Here is a 16658-nt window from a genome sequence, read left to right as displayed (position 1 = left end):
CCGGTTCCGTGTTCGAACCGGTTGTTGCGTTTGAAACGGAATTTGTATACGATTCTAATTAGATTCCGTTTCAGAATTCGGATTGATTTGACTGGGTAATAGAGTTATCTACGTGCGCATGTATTGCGTGTACGTACACGAAAAAGATTGAGGTTAAATTTTGTCCGCCCAGCAAAATCAAATGGTGCGCTAGTGTGTGTACGCGAAACGTCATAAAGCTCTATGGCAACCTTGTCAAAAACATCGCGAGCTAGTTTGAGTAGAAAATACAGTGAGTCAAATATTTGTCCGTACCCCCCCGTACGGAAAATGTTTGTGATATAAAAGTACATAAAATGCGACTAAAGTGCCATGTTTTATACATCAATCGACGCGGCAGAATGTCCTCTTTAAGACACTGTCATTGGATTTGCAAAAAACTTTTTCTTAAAAAATACAAAAATAGTTTACTGATAAAAGTCAAAAAAAGAGGTCAAATAATTGTCCGTACCCCTAGTAAAAGTACAAAATCTGATCGATTTAAGTGAATTTATTTATGAAATGTTGTTTCTGTGTCAAATACTAGTACCTTTAGCCAGTTTGTGACAACTTTGAACTTCTGATAACTTTGTTTAGTTAGTTTATATTAAAAATTGGTTTAAATTTAGTTTTTATAAGTAAAACTTATCAAAACATTAGTTTATAAACAAGTATTTTTATAAAATTGCTATTTTATGTTGTAGGACTCTCTATTGAACAAGTTTCAACAATATTTGTTCAAAATATACATTGTTTTCATCTTTTTTATTGACATTTTTCGACCAAAAATACTGTTTCGGAACAATACCGTTAAACAATCCGGATTGTCCCGGAACCGGTTTAACCCCTCGGGGGGAAATTTTGTGGTGGTCAGATAGAGGACAAATAAACCCACCTCTTGCAATTTGAAGCATCCAATTTCGTCCACTACAGCCCGATTACGAGTCCCTAGTCTGAAATTTGAAATTTTCAAATTCCCCAAGCAAAACATTCTGACCCAGGACGGTACAGAAATTCTCAGCACGGAAAGTGAAAATTTCAAATTTTAGGACTAGGGACTCGTAATCGGGCTGTAGTGGACGAAATTGGATGCTTCAAATTGCAAGAGGTGGGTTTTTTTGTCCTCTATCTGACCACCACAAAATTCCCCCCCGAGAGGTTAAACCGGTTCCGGGACAATCCGGATTGTTTAACGGTATTGTTCCGAAACAGTATTTTTGGCGAGGGGAATGACACTCCCGCGATGAGCTCGCGATTTAGCCTCGATGACCACGATTTTCCTCGATTAGACGCGATGAGCGCGATTTGGTGCGATGAGCGCGATTTCATCGCGATGTGAGCGCGATTTGAAAAAATCTCACGATTTGAGCTGTCAACTGCTCGAATGAGTTCGGCAACCATAAAATGACATTTCACGCTGACATTTGATTCGAGCAGTGAAAAAGCAAAACAAAAACATGAAACACGTGGGAAAATGATGGAGGACGATGACGGATTTTCTACCTACCCAAGAAGCGGATTGAATATTCCCGTGCGGAGGTCTTCCGTTTGTTGTGTTGTGGTACGATCCGTGCAATCGGTGGTTCTGCATCCCCGCCGGGGTCCACGTCCGCATCCAGTACGGCCACGAGCAGTGCCGCGAGTAGCCTGGTTTCCAGTGGATGTAGCGGTGGTAGCTCGGGAATTTGTGCCGGAAGTATCTTTTCAATCTCGGGTGGCGGTGGAGGAGACTGGTAGCAACAATAGAAGTTTGTCCGGCAGTACGGTTGGAGGAATTAGCAGCAGCAACAGGTACATGCACAAGAACTAACTCAATCAATTAATCCTGAACACGCATTGCCACCAGAAATTCTTGCAGCGGATTGCGCAACGGTTCATATTGGATTCTCGCCGGATACGCCATCAATCCAGACAGATCGTCGTTGCCTACGCCCAGTGGTAAAGGACTGCCCAACCGCGTGGAATCACGCATGCTCTGTTGCTGCGAACCCGGCGCCTTTCGAAGTACGTAACTACACTGAAAATATGCCACACTTTTTATTCAAGTGCCCAAACACTTGAATGATTGAATAAAGTCACATCGTAGATCTAATTGGTTTGTGTTTCAACATCAATCCAAACCACTATCAAATGCAAGTGTTTGGGCGGTTGACTTTTTGGTATTTTTTAACATGTTATTTTCATTCGGGTGGCTCAAGCTTTTCAATTGTTTTGCTCATGAATTTGTCCCACCTTCTTGAACTATTCAAAGTGATGAGCAAAACACTTGAAAATGATCTTAAGATCTACCCAAAACAGGCACTATTCAAAGTCAACGTGATTATCCACATGAATTTAATGTGTTTCACTGATTGATTTTTGCGCGACTTTCATCGAAGGCTAGAAGCGAGGCAAGAACCAATAGCACAAAAAACACTCCCATCTTCAACTGGCCGGCCGGCGCAGTGGTAGCGTGCACGACTAGCAAGCGAGAACCTGTAAATCGCTTGACGTACTTTTTTTTTCAACACCATTTTAAATTCAAGTGTTTGGCTATTGACATTATTTCATGGCCAATCACCGAAATTTCAAGTGTTTTGCGATTGATATTTGAGTGCTCTGTACAGCAGGGCCAGATCATGTGTAGAACACTTCGTTGAGCTGTGTAAGTTTTGCTCAGTGTAACATTCTCGCTCTTCTTCTTGTTTGCACACTTTTCAGATGCCGAACTGCCCGATCTGTCGTGAATCTTTTAAGAGGTCACTTGTGACTTCCGGTCGGACCTACTGTCCACGCCTGAGTTTGTCCAGGTTCACCAGCCCGTTTCCAACATCATTCAGCACATGGCTGGCAGCAGTTTATCGCCGTCGTGGTCGTTTGTCCAAACAACAAACAAGAGCTGGTGGAGTGCACGATATTGAAGCCGATTCGGACGAGCATCTGCAGATATTCAACATTGATGACTCGGCGAACAAAACCATGTCGGAGTGCGTCGGCGGAATCTACCCCACGCTGGACGAACCGTTTGAGACGTTCAACCCGAAGGATGGTTCGGTGGTGGCGATGGACGACTCGCGGGAACGGCCTCCAACTACGAGTGGGGCAAGTGCATTGACGAGGTAATCCACGCACTCGACGTCTGCACCGACATTGCAACACCGATTGCAACACTGTCAACACCAAGGTCAAGACTGTAAGAATCTACAGGCTTACATCGATTCGCACTACAAGGCCCCCATCGTCCTGGCCGCAGCCAGTGGAATCAAACAAGGAGACCTGGTTGAGCTGACCGAGTCTTACCTCGGGAAGGTAGGCAGCACCTTCGACGGAAAGGCTTCCGCTCTGACGCCGTGCCGATTCACCGATTCTGAAGTGCGCGACCGGGATGATTCGCTACCGGTGGCCCTCGTCATCATTGCCGTCTTGAGTTGCGGCTGGACCAATCAAGACAATGTTCCGCTGATGGTCGCCAATACGCTGATTAGCGCGTGGTATCGCACGCAGGGTGGTGGCGCCAAAAACGCCGAGGACAACCTGTGCTTCTACGAAAGGAAACCGGTCTGTGGGGCATCTACTTCATGTGCGTTCCGCTCAATTACGAGGACATGGTGTTCCACTTGCAGAACGAGTGGATGCGTCTGGCACGATGGTTACCCACAGCGAAGTTGACCACACCGAGAACCTGCTCAAGACGAACAAGCTGCTGCAGCTGGATGGTACGACGCCGATCTTCGGAGACATTGCCAGATGCTATGCGACAACCGCCGAATTCCGCTTCGACCGCTGTCCGGCCATCGACGCCTTCGGCCCTTTCTGCCGCACATTATCACAAACATTCCGAACATGTTGAACCATTCAAACTGGAAGTAACGGCACGCCGCTCTGATAGTCGTCTCGACCGCTGGCTAGGGTTACTACAAGCAGACGGACATCATGCGGGGCGTGGTCAAGTAATTGATGGATCCCATCCGAGAGTTCGTTACGCCGCCTGTAACGCCATTGGTCAAACGGCCACCGACTTTGCGCCGGTCTTTGAGAAGAAGGCCTATGCTGACCGGCAGAGGGGACTCAACGACATTTGGTTTTCCATTTCAGCGAAGCCGGTGAATATATGATTGTCAGTACCGTAAAATCTCGGGTCTCCCGGAAGTTACGTGGCAAGAACACCTAACGGGATAATTACGATGGTCAGGAGTTTTGCAGTGTCATCTATTATTCCCCCTTTATTATTCAACAAGCACTTGTTTGGAAGGAAACAAGTTAAAGGATAACTAGAATGGATTCGCGCAACTTCAACATGAGCGAGGCAGCTACTTCCGGTCCCAGATCAGGGTTGGTTAATGAGAACGGTTTAATTTACAGCGAGCGTGTTCTGTTGAGTGAAGTAAAACATGACTACCAACGATTTCGAGTGTCTTTTAATCTTAGCTTCCAGAAAACTGCAGCTGCGGCGAGTGAAATTTGAGGTTACGAGAAATTATCGAGAAAAGTGGGGGCTCAGAGACTAACGGGATCTTTCCGCTAGAATATCCGCGGTGGTAAGAACTGTGAAGATTCCTCGATAGGATTGTTTGGATCAGAAGTTAAACAGCCAGATGATAAGAAGAGGACATCCTCCCACCGAAGCTCAGGAGGCTACCGGAGTAGCTCCACCGATTGCGGCTGCAACTGCCGCAGCGTTTTGAATTTATTTCGATAACATTTACATTGTTTTATATTCTTTTGTTACGGTTTACACAACTTAGTAACATAGGTTCGTTTCTTCGTGAACGTTTAATGGTCAACCCTTGGCAAGGTAGAATTCTTTCCACGATGGATCCGCAAGGTACTTTTCCGCTGGCGTGGGTCACTGTTGGCGTTTGAGCACTTGAGCAGGTAACCCACGTTGCAATCTGCACCTGCAAGTCGCGCAAGACCGTTGTAGCCTCCTCAATTCAGTTCTCCGTCCCTTGGCTGACGATCAGCCTGGAACACTTGTCCGCACCACAGTGGCAGATCTTCTGGTCGTCGAAGTTCTCAAAGTTGTAGTTAATATGAGCTTTTAGCCTTGGCGGAGTAAAGAGTAAGAAGAGTTAGTTATAAGAAATGTTTTAAGCGGGAGTTTAAAGAACTTACCGCCTCAAGGACTGAGGGCAAACAGCCCCACGGATTGGCTTCCGCCGACCTTCCAAAGCAGCGTTTCGCAGTAGGGCTCGCACCAAGGCTCGCACGAGTGGTTGATGAACCGGGCCAAGTTGCCCTTGGGCCCCGCGTCGATCGTCAGCTCCGATTCCACCGTCATGAAATAGTAATTTTTGCCCTGTTGCTCCTGCTTTTGCTTTATCCGCCGCGTTAACTCCCCGGTGTTGATCCCCTCTCGGACTCGATCACAAACCGACCCTGGTGCATCTTCCTTAGCGACCAGTTCCAACCTGTTGGGTATCCGTTTGTACTACTTCCGTTTGAAACACTGGTTCTGGTGAATTTCGCCTGCTGGACAAGTCTTCAAATTGCACTCCAAGAGCAGCGCCCGGTTGATGCAATTCGAGTGTAACCCGCACGGGTCCTTGTCCAACAATTTGCCCTCACAGATCGAGTCCTCCTGTTGGAATAGAATAGATATAACATTTGATACGGAAATCCATCCCCTCGACAAACTCACCTCCTCGTCTCTGGCCGCGCTGGACTTGATGTTGACGTACATCGGCGGTTTAAAGCTCAAATCGTCCGGGGCAGATTCCTGGACGTAAGATTTTTCTGCCTGCAGCTGCTTGAAACCCTGCCGTGCCATGCGCAGCCTCGTTGTACCGCTCCATCATGTCCGACCGCTTTCTATCCGCCACGCTGTCCGCGTCGACCTCGTGATAGTGGTAGATTCGCCTCCGGTTGATCCAGCCAAGGTCGTGCGTGCCGAAGAAGCGCACGTAAACGTCCGTTTGCTTGTGTTGCCGCCGGAACAATACGTCCGGGACCGCTGGAAGGGGAATCGTGAGCGCGGGTCAGAACTTGAACACGGAACATTTGGCCCAGACTATTTCGTCGTACAGAATCATTCGGCCGGATTCGAATTTTTCACAGATGTAGCGACCTTCCGGTGGAGTCACTCGAGGTGGAAGGCCGTCAGGCAGGTTTCGCCGGTTTCACAGCAGATGAGACCTTGCAGCATAGGAAACACCAGTTACACCGAAGTGTCACCACCCCCCGGGTGCAGGCTCCAGCTCATACCAGGTGAAAAAGTTCCTGCTGAACCTCAAACTGAACACCTTGTCCGAACGCGAGAAAAAAAAAAGAATCTTCAAGAGCAGCTGCCGCAATCCGCCCCGAAACAACGAAGAATTTCGGTTTATTTACTTTTTCGGACTGCTCGAATCAATACAAATAAACATTTCAACAGTGCGGCCAGTTTCATGGAAAACTGCTAGAACGAATTTTGTATGGCAACTCTAACTGCATGAATGTAAATTTTCATTCGAGCACGATCTGAACACGATGAGCACGATGAGCGCGATCTGGCGCGATTTGGCGCGATGAGGGAAAAACGACCGCGATGAAGCTACGATGAACAGGAATGAAGGAATTTGACGCGATTTGGCGCGATTTTATTCAAATCGCGAAGTGTCATCCCCCTCGATTTTTGGTCGAAAAATGTCAATAAAAAAGATGAAAACAATGTATATTTTGAACAAATATTGTTGAAACTTGTTCAATAGGGAGTCCTACAACATAAAATAGCAATTTTATAAAAATAGTTGTTTATAAACTAATGTTTTGATAAGTTTTACTTATAAAAACTAAATTTAAACCAATTTTTAATATAAACTAACTAAACAAAGTTATCAGAAGTTCAAAGTTGTCACAAACTGGCTAAAGGTACTAGTATTTGACACAGAAACAACATTTCATAAATAAATTCACTTAAATCGATCAGATTTTGTACTTTTACTAGGGGTACGGACAATTATTTGACCTTTTTTTTTTACTTTTATCAGTAAACTATTTTTGTATTTTTTAAGAAAAAGTTTTTTGCAAATCCAATGACAGTGTCTTAAAGAAGACATTCTGCCGCGTCGATTGATGTATAAAACATGGCACTTTAGTCGCATTTTATGTACTTTTATATCACAAACATTTTCCGTACGGGGGGGTACGGACAAATATTTGACTCACTGTAGCTCACAGCTCTGCCTGATTTGGGAAAGATGACAGCAAAAACTCTCAAAGGTAAAGGAGGAGAGAAAACAAAAACAAAAGAAACAGAATCAAGGTGGGCATCGTCGTAGTTTTTACTCGGTTCCCCGGAAAATTAATAAAATGCTAGTGCTACGATCACCCCCGGCGGAATTTTCCCCGCTCCCGCTAGGATTTCAAGTTATCCTGAGATCAAAGGTAAGTTTTTAAGTTATTGAAAATCCCATTATTAGACATTTATTGACTTTCATATTTCAGATTTAGATTTCTCTCAAAACTTGCCAGAAATCTGCGTCGTTTGGCAGGACCATCGTGATGGTGCTGACCGTCAAGGGGCTGATCGAGAGCAAGAAATTTAGGATGATCAATTTAGAGGTGAGTGAATCAAGCTTGGAATCGATCAGTTTGTTAGCTTTGGAGCTCGTTTTGGACAGCAGCTGTTCGGACACCAAATTTTGATGGTCAAGCTGTCCCATCTGTGCCTTTGTACTGTCCCACTGGCGGATTGCAGGTTCAGATACCGGAACTGCCCAAAGCCTTACTGAGGTCCGATCATACGCAGCAGACCCATAAGACCGACCAAAATGGATGTAGGACAAGAAGCATCAAAACACCGGCAATCCCGGTCGGGGGATCTTACCAATCGCCGTCGGACTAATCATCAAGATCAGTGGGAAGTGTTTCAATAAATGCCGATACGAGTAAGTCGGCACTCATACTCATACTCGTACTGTCATGATTCCATTCCAATCCGTTAAAAGTCTCAGTTATGGTCTGGGCCCAGAAAGATTAATAAATACGAGCACTACTCTTCTCTTAAAGAATATTTGCCTTCTCCCTTGGAAGATTTAGCTCTGGAAATTTTACAGAAGTCAACACCATTTATTTTAGAAACAGCTGCAAACTGAAATAACGATGCTATAGAGATTGCTCCGTTGAATCTGAAGTTCTGAAGCGCGAGTAATTTATGAAAAAGTTTATATGTGCTATTGGTTTCCAATCCATATAGAACCTTTTCAAAAATTACTCTAGCATCGGATTTTAGATTCAACGGAGCAAAAAAAAAATTTTTTTTCTGTGAATTTACATTATTTTCATTGGAAATTTACACGATTTCACAATTTTTTTATTGGCAATGTTTACAATGAAAATCATGTAAATTTCCAACAAATCTAATGTAAATATACATCATTTATCATGATACCTTTTGGTACATGATAAATAATGTAAATTCACTGGAAATTTTTTTTCTGTGTGTGACGTCACGCTAGGTTTTTTTTATGATTGCATAATATTAATTCGAAATATACACAATTAAATTAAATCATCTTTTCTAAAATTGTTTGGTTACTATTATTTAGAAGTACCGTCATCAGGGATGTCATTGGGTCTGGGGTGAGATTGGGTCATACAAATTTCTGCATTTTTGTATGACTCAAACACACCCACAGACCCAATATCACCCCTGATGACGGTATCACATTATAATTTATTAGTTAGTCACATTTTCTTTCAGCTGGAACTTCAATATTTTGCAAATTTTTGCTTGATAAAAATAAATGCATTGTAAGCAGGGTGTTCATAAGAAAACTACTATAAATTGTTTGAAGTTATTAGATACAAAGCTGTGAAAAACAGTTTTCAAGATTTGTTTATACTTGAATGTTATACCAGGTCTTCTAATTTTTAAAAGATACAAAACTATTTTTATATCACAATGTTTATTCTAAAAAATGAATAATTAGACAACTTATTTTTTTTATATTAAAATTGCCAAAAATACCTACACAGAAAAAAAAATCCGGTAAATTTACATCATTTATGATGTACCAAAAGTGCACGTCATTAATGATGCGAATTTACATCAATTTCATTGTAAATTTAAATGCCATCCAATGTAAGTGATCCGAACAAATTATGCTTTGAAAACATGTAAATTTCCGATGAAACTAACGTAAATTTACAAAAGGTGTAAATTTTTTTCCCCCGTTGAATCTAGAATCAGATGTAATTTTCAAAAGCATAGCGATTTGTATTGGCACAAAAGCTTCCTTGAAATGCATGCTTACGGTTTTGTATTGAATCTATTTAAACTCAATAATAAACAAAACATACAATTTAAAGTGCTTAAAACTATACAAGTTAAAGCTTATGATAAATACATCAAAATCTAAATTCAACGGGGTTAGCGAAAGGGATGAATTGTCTTTTTTGACCGTTAAAATTCACTTTTTATGTAAGTGTTTCGTTTATCGACGAATTAACTGAAATCAAATATGTTTATAAAAAAAACCTTTAACTCTGTTTCTACTTACGGCATTATTTTAAACGTCATCGGTTGACCATTTTGCTGGGCGAGATAGGACGCCGTCTTTTTTAGAAGATGACTCGGCACTTTTCCACTTTTGCACTTCAAAAACCCTATTTAGGAAACGATCATGCCGTGTAAGCCGCTTCGACAGACAACGGTGGCCGAAACTTCTTAAACAGATAGTACTGAACCGACGACTTGATTTGGGAACCGTGGTGTAGAAGTAAGCGTGATTGCCTCTCACCGTCGGCCTGGGTTCGATCCCAGACGGTCCCGGTGGCATTTTTCGAGACGAGATTTGTCTGATGTTGGCACCGGACTAACCTAAAGGTTAAGTGGAGTTAGCTCAGTCCAGGTGCAGGAGTCGTCTCCCTGGGTCCTGTCTCGGTGGAGTCGCGAATAAGACGTCCTTGCAAGCTCGCAGAGGCTTGCTTAACCCTTTCAGGCCTGATGGGTCATATATGACCCATACCGAAATTCGGTTGTATAAAATCACACAGTGCTCAAAACAAATAACATTGTTCAGCAAAGTTGTAATTTATGAGTTTCTCTACCTAGGAAAAAATGTTTGAGTGGTTGTTAATGGCTTTTTTGACGACCTAGAACATCCTGAAAACCTGAAATTTGGAAACTTCAGAAAATGTTGAAGATAATTCAGGTTTACAACGATTTTTCAAGGCAAATGAAGTTTAGTTATTACCAGTCACATCCTCACGACCATTTGGGACCACTTCGATCCCTTTGGATCTCTTTTGGGATGATCTAGGTCCTCCAAAGTGTCCTGGAATACAGATCTTGGGGTCTACCGCCATAACAACACGATTCTACCAAGTTTCCGATTATGGTTCATATTCAGTGATGTCCCTGGGACCCTTTGGAAACACTATGAGCTATGTGGGTCACTTTTGGGATGATCTGGGTCCTCCAAAGTGTCCTGAAATACAGATCTTGGAGTCTACCGCCGTAACAACACGATTCTACCAAGTTTCCGATTATGGTTCACATTCAGTGATGTCCCTGGGACCCTTTGGCAACACCATGAGCTATGTGGATCACTTTTAGGATGTTCTGGGTCCTCCAAAGTGTCCTGGAATACAGATCTTGGAGTCTACCGCCGTAACAACACGATTCTACCAAGTTTCCGATTATGGTTCATTTTCAGTGATGTCCCTGGGACCCTTTGGCAACACTATGAGCTATGTGGATCACTTTTGGGATGATCTGGGTCCTCCAAAGTGTCCTAGAATACAGATCTTGGAGTCTACCGCCGTAACAACACGATTCTACCAAGTTTCCGATTATGGTTCATATTCAGTGATGTCCCTGGGACCCTTTGGCAACACCATGAGCTATGTGGATCACTTTTGGGATGTTCTGGGTCCTCCAAAGTGTCCTGAAATACAGATCTTGGAGTCTACCGCCGTAACAACACGATTCTACCAAGTTTCCGATTATGGTTCATATTCAGTGATGTCCCTGGGACCCTTTGGCAACCCTCTGAGCTATGTGGGTCACTTTTGGGATGGTCTGGGTCCTCCAAAGTGTCCTGAAATACAGATCTTGGAGTCTACCGCCGTAACAACACGATTCTACCAAGTTTCCGATTATGGTTCATATTCAGTGATGTCCCTGGGACCCTTTGGCAACACTCGGAGCTATGTGGATCACTTATGGGATGGTCTGGGTCCTCCAAAGTGCCCTGGAATACAGATCTTGGAGTCTACCGCCGTAACAACACGATTCTACCAAGTTTCCGATTATGGTTCGTATTCAGTGATGTCCCTGGGACCCTTTGGCAACACTCGGTATTGCACCGTGTATTGCCACAACACCGTGTATTGCCACAGAGTTTTTCAATGCTCAGATTCAGCCGCCCACAGATCGTTCGAGAGATTGAATGTGTTGGGTTTTGGGAGGTTTATGACTTGAACAAATTCAACTAACGCTGCAGTCAAAATCCTCCCTCGACCGCCACCTACCCCTTTTGCCTCGACAAATGGGATTCAAGCCATCCTTTCGCTTACAAAGCGAAACCCGCCAGGAGCTGGCACCCTTTAGCATTACTAGACTCCAAGAACTGTATTCCAGGACACTTTGGAGGACCCAGATCATCCCAAAAGTGATCCACATAGCTCATAGTGTTTCCAATGGGTCCCAGGGACATCACTGAATATGAACCATAATTGGAAACTTGGTAGAATCGTGTTGTTACGGAGGTATACTCCAAGATCTGTATTCCAGGACACTTTGGAGGACCCAGACCATCCCAAAAGTGATCCACATAGCTCATAGTGTTGCCAAAGGGTCCCAGGGACATCACTGAATATGAACCATAATCGGAAACTTGGTAGAATCGTGTTGTTACGGCGGTATACTCCAAGATCTGTATTTCAGGACACTTTGGAGGACCCAGACCATCCCAAAAGAGATCCACATAGCTCATAGTGTTGCCAAAGGGTCCCAGGGACATCACTGAATATGAACCATAATCGGAAACTTGGTAGAATCGTGTTGTTACGGCGGTATACTCCAAGATCTGTATTTCAGGACACTTTGGAGGACCCAGACCATCCCAAAAGAGATCCACATAGCTCATAGTGTTGCCAAAGGGTCCCAGGGACATCACTGCATATGAACCATGATCGGAAACTTGGCACCATCGTGTTGTTACGGAGGTATACTTCAAGATCTGTATTCCAGGACACTTTGGAGGACCCAGAACATCCCAAAAGTGATCCACATAGCTCATATTGTTGCCAAAGGGTCCCAAGGACATCACTGAATATGAACCATAATCGGAATCTTGGTAGAATCGTGTTGTTACGGCGGTAGACTCCAACATCTATATTCCAGGACACTTTGGAGGACCCAGAACATCCCAAAAGTGATCCACATAGCTCATATTGTTGCCAAAGGGTCCCAGGGACATCACTGCATATGAACCATGATCGGAAACTTGGCACCATCGTGTTGTTACGGAGGTATACTTCAAGATCTGTATTCCAGGACACTTTGGAGGACCCAGAACATCCCAAAAGTGATCCACATAGCTCATATTGTTGCCAAAGGGTCCCAAGGACATCACTGAATATGAACCATAATCGGAATCTTGGTAGAATCGTGTTGTTACGGCGGTAGACTCCAACATCTATATTCCAGGACACTTTGGAGGACCCAGAACATCCCAAAAGTGATCCACATAGCTCATATTGTTGCCAAAGGGTCCCAGGGACATCACTGAATATGAACCATAATTGGAAACTTGGTAGAATCGTGTTGTTACGGCGGTATACTCCAAGATCTGTATTTCAGGACACTTTGGAGGACCCAGACCATCCCAAAAGTGATCCACATAGCTCATAGTGTTGCCAAAGGGTCCCAGGGACATCACTGAATATGAACCATAATCGGAAACTTGGTAGAATCGTGTTGTTACGGCGGTATACTCCAAGATCTGTATTTCAGGACACTTTGGAGGACCCAGACCATCCCAAAAGAGATCCACATAGCTCATAGTGTTGCCAAAGGGTCCCAGGGACATCACTGAATATGAACCATAATCGGAAACTTGGTAGAATCGTGTTGTTACGGCGGTATACTCCAAGATCTGTATTTCAGGACACTTTGGAGGACCCAGACCATCCCAAAAGAGATCCACATAGCTCATAGTGTTGCCAAAGGGTCCCAGGGACTTCACTGCATATGAACCATGATCGGAAACTTGGCACCATCGTGTTGTTACGGAGGTATACTTCAAGATCTGTATTCCAGGACACTTTGGAGGACCCAGAACATCCCAAAAGTGATCCACATAGCTCATATTGTTGCCAAAGGGTCCCAAGGACATCACTGAATATGAACCATAATCGGAATCTTGGTAGAATCGTGTTGTTACGGCGGTAGACTCCAACATCTATATTCCAGGACACTTTGGAGGACCCAGAACATCCCAAAAGTGATCCACATAGCTCATATTGTTGCCAAAGGGTCCCAGGGACATCACTGAATATGAACCATAATCGGAATCTTGGTAGAATCGTGTTGTTACGGCGGTAGACTCCAAGATCTATATTCCAGGACACTTTGGAGGACCCAGAACGTCCAATAATGAAATGTAACTTTTTTTTTGCCTGTTTCTGTTTACTCATGGAAAAAATGAACTACTGGTACCAAAATTGTAGATTAACACAGCTCAGAAAAATTCAGGCCTGAAAGGGTTAACCCAAACCTTACACCGTTTTACCACAAATGATGAATGTACTAGTCGTCAAGTGCCCACCTTTCCGCTCCTCTCACACTCCGATTCTGAAAACTGCAGACGAGGTGATATGGACCAACCGCGGTTTTAGCCTTACCGCCAAAAGGAAAAAAACTGCAGCCGAAAATAGCGGATCAAAACAAATATTGCACGATTAAAATAAAAAGATCAATACATTTTAACATTCATTTAAAAAAGCAAGAAAAATACGGATTAAACCTAATATAATTACTAGATTTTCTCTAGAGTGTAGATGGTGGGTGTCTATGCTAAAACGAAACATAAACCTAACGCTCACAATGAGTAGATTGTACACACTAGATGTGTACACCACGTTGTTTTATCTAGATCGGTGTGTAGATTATGAGATGGTTTTGTTTTGCTGTCAAATTAATAAATTTCTTCACCATCAACGTGTTTTTTTTTTTGTAAACGGTCCGCGTGGAGTTCCGGGCCGCAATAGGCCTCCCGAAAAAACCTTTTTCGGTCTTTTTGACGTGAAACTTGCACAGCACCAGGAAGCTCTTTGTTTTTATCGACATAGAACGTTGAAATTTGTGGATGATCATATTTTAATTACTCGCTGTAGCGAAGACTGTTTCGGCCGTCAAGGAGCCGGCGCCAGCATGGACAACAACGAGAACAAACTACCGGCTCAGGTGACCGCCTGCGAAGGTGCCGCAAGCTCAAGCTGCTCCGTCGCGACCTGCTGCTCGCGGCCAAGTTCACCAAGAAGATGCCCGCATGGAGCGTAAGGTGATCGAAACATCAACATTCCGGCCGAGCCGAGGGTGACTTTCGTGATCCGTGCTATCTATATGGTCGCCACGAAGGACCGCAAGTTGCTGCAGCTGTTTCATCTGCGTCAGATAAACAACGCCACCTTCATCACCTATGTGTACCCCTTGCTCATGCTCATCCGCCGGCTGGTCTACACAGAAAAAAATATGTGAATTTACTCGACACGGAAAAAATGAATTATATGTAAACTCAGTTGATGTAAACTTGAGATTCGACGTAAACGGTTGAATCACACGTAAAATCATGTTTTTACGTATAATTTGTTGCAAATTTACATCAAATTGCATTTAAATTTAAATGTTTAATGACGTGCAAAAGTGTTACATCATAAATGATGTAACATTCGGAAATATTTTTTTGTGTGTACAAGCGTAGCTTCGTCAAGCACCGACACAGCCGCATTCCGAAGCTGCGCGCCGCGTACCAGCTGAAGTGCGTCGTTGACCAGATCAACACCGGTCCCGGTTCCAAAAGGTCGCAGTTTTGAAAGGTCAAAATATCCTGATCAAGGTCGTTCAAGAACAACAACGATGCGCAGTTTGCCACTAAACGAGCGCAATGGAGCAAATTTCTGCCCGGAATCCGTTGACTGGTTTCGCAATTTCAATATGGTAAACTTGATGACTTGACAAAATTTGGCCTGAAAAAATATTTATTAAACATTGTACTTACAGTTGAGTACTATCCTCAGTCATCGCTAGTCTTGCTGGAAACGGCCAACTTCCCGCAACAAGATCGCTCACACTTGAATCCACCAGTTTGCCGAGATTGTGGTCGAGACTTATCTGCTGGCGCATAAATACGTACGGAAGGCTCCAGCCGTCTCAGCGGACCTGCTTGTGGCGCTTGTTCGAACGCAGAACAACTACACCAACTACTGGGCCCCGTCGTACTACAAAGTCACCATGCCCCCACACCAAAATCTCGTGTGAAGCGTAACTCGCCTCGTGTACGATCCTGACCCTTTTGCTGCGCCCGAAACGGCACGTACTGTCTGGTGTCCAAGACGGCAAAGCTGATGGTTAGTTAATCTGAAAATAATGTACAATTTGTTTAATCCAAAACTTACTATTTTCAGCTCGGAACTCATCTCCGTGCCTTATGGTAGCTGTTCGGCTAGCGGACGAGTTGTTCAGATTCAGATTGACGACACTGTTTGCGCAGCGTCGCGAAGGAAGATAAACAGTTTGAGGTGACCATCTTCTAGCGAACTACGCTAAGGGCGTACCCGTTGAGGGAAACGCGCGTGCCATGTCCAAACTGCAGATCGAGGGTGAAACGGCGTTCCTGGATCTGGGGTTTCCCGAGGTAACGCAGTCAAGTGCTGCTGTGGTTTTATGTCCCAGAAGTCGGATGAGCAAGCCCCACACCTGTGCTGGGACGCATTTCCCATAGCGCCCGGCCACAACCCGGTTGACAACTTTTGTCAAAAACATCCGGAAGTTGCATTATGTAAGTTTGTGAAACTGCGATTGGAATTTCCACCTATTTATTTCGATTAGAAAGAATTTAGACTTCAAACAAAATTATTGCTTTTTGCAAGCAGTAACATAACCTAACTTTTCGGAACCCTCAGCAAACGTCAAATCAATACAAATTGCTGCCGGATCTTTTACCGGATCTCTCCCGGAAAAGATCCGGCAGCAATTTTGTATGGTGTGACGTTTACGGAGGGTGCCGAAAAAAGGTAAACAAATCACTCCGTGCGTCAGCCAATGTAAAGTAGCCAAAAAACTAAAAATAAAAAAACAGTGCATCCTGCTTATGTCAGTCAACATACTCTAAGAACGAGCGAGATGCAGAAAGCCTTTTGAAAATCTTACCTTCTGAACCCACGTAAGAAGTGCTCAAAAATCCAAAGCAATAATATACTGTTGCTACAACAACACACTTGCCTCTTTTAATCGTCGCAAAAATGAGCAGTTAACGCGAAAACACTCCCTCTTTACTGCGCAGCGCTCCAAACTTTAATAATTATCAACCGATTTGTTTTTGTCGACTGCGTGAGCTGTCATTTGGCAAACAGAAAAATATGTACATGAAATTAAATGCTTTTTAAATTTACATTAAGAAAATTTTACATGAGAAGTACAATTACATGCATTTCAAAATTTAAAATTTAAT

General features: G+C 43.7%; 1 protein-coding gene and 2 long non-coding RNA genes across 4 annotated transcripts; 2 read left to right on the top strand and 1 right to left on the bottom strand.

Annotated features, from left to right (window-relative positions):
• Positions 1 to 1229: 1229 nt before the first annotated feature.
• LOC120417963 (uncharacterized) lies at positions 1230 to 3120 on the top strand. 2 transcript variants are annotated; one of them, XM_039580200.2, is made up of 3 exons: positions 1230 to 1809; positions 1865 to 1956; positions 2719 to 2850. In XM_039580200.2, exons 1-3 carry the CDS (start codon positions 1493 to 1495, stop codon positions 2742 to 2744), a joined length of 435 nt encoding a protein of 144 aa, XP_039436134.1. In that variant the 5' UTR covers positions 1230 to 1492; the 3' UTR covers positions 2745 to 2850. The 2 variants fall into 2 exon arrangements, with proteins under 2 accessions (XP_039436134.1, XP_039436135.1); XM_039580201.2 differs by lacking the exon at positions 1865 to 1956 and having other exon boundaries at positions 2719 to 3120.
• LOC120417964 (uncharacterized) lies at positions 2838 to 6606 on the bottom strand. The gene is made up of 3 exons (XR_008211960.1): positions 5639 to 6606; positions 5113 to 5578; positions 2838 to 5043 (listed from the first exon to the last, which is right to left on the bottom strand). It is a non-coding gene; the product is annotated as an uncharacterized LOC120417964 (long non-coding RNA).
• Positions 6607 to 14902: 8296 nt separating this feature from the next.
• LOC128092733 (uncharacterized) lies at positions 14903 to 16280 on the top strand. The gene is made up of 3 exons (XR_008211961.1): positions 14903 to 15145; positions 15209 to 15555; positions 15613 to 16280. It is a non-coding gene; the product is annotated as an uncharacterized LOC128092733 (long non-coding RNA).
• The last annotated feature ends 378 nt before the right edge of the window (positions 16281 to 16658 follow it).

This window comes from Culex pipiens, chromosome 2 (assembly GCF_016801865.2).
Source record: "Culex pipiens pallens isolate TS chromosome 2, TS_CPP_V2, whole genome shotgun sequence".
Taxonomy (NCBI): domain Eukaryota; kingdom Metazoa; phylum Arthropoda; class Insecta; order Diptera; family Culicidae; genus Culex; species Culex pipiens.
Note: the sequence above shows the minus strand (reverse complement) of the source record. Positions and strands in the feature narration are given on the sequence as shown.

Bases quoted from the DNA above. Each gene is read 5' to 3' on its own strand.
- LOC120417963 (XM_039580200.2), top strand. From the start codon at position 1,493: ATGATGGAGGACGATGACGGATTTTCTACCTACCCAAGAAGCGGATTG. The intron at 1,810-1,864 runs GTACATGCACAA...CATTGCCACCAG, and splicing joins GGAATTAGCAGCAGCAACAG to AAATTCTTGCAGCGGATTGC. The intron at 1,957-2,718 runs GTAAAGGACTGC...CACACTTTTCAG, and splicing joins GTCGTTGCCTACGCCCAGTG to ATGCCGAACTGCCCGATCTG.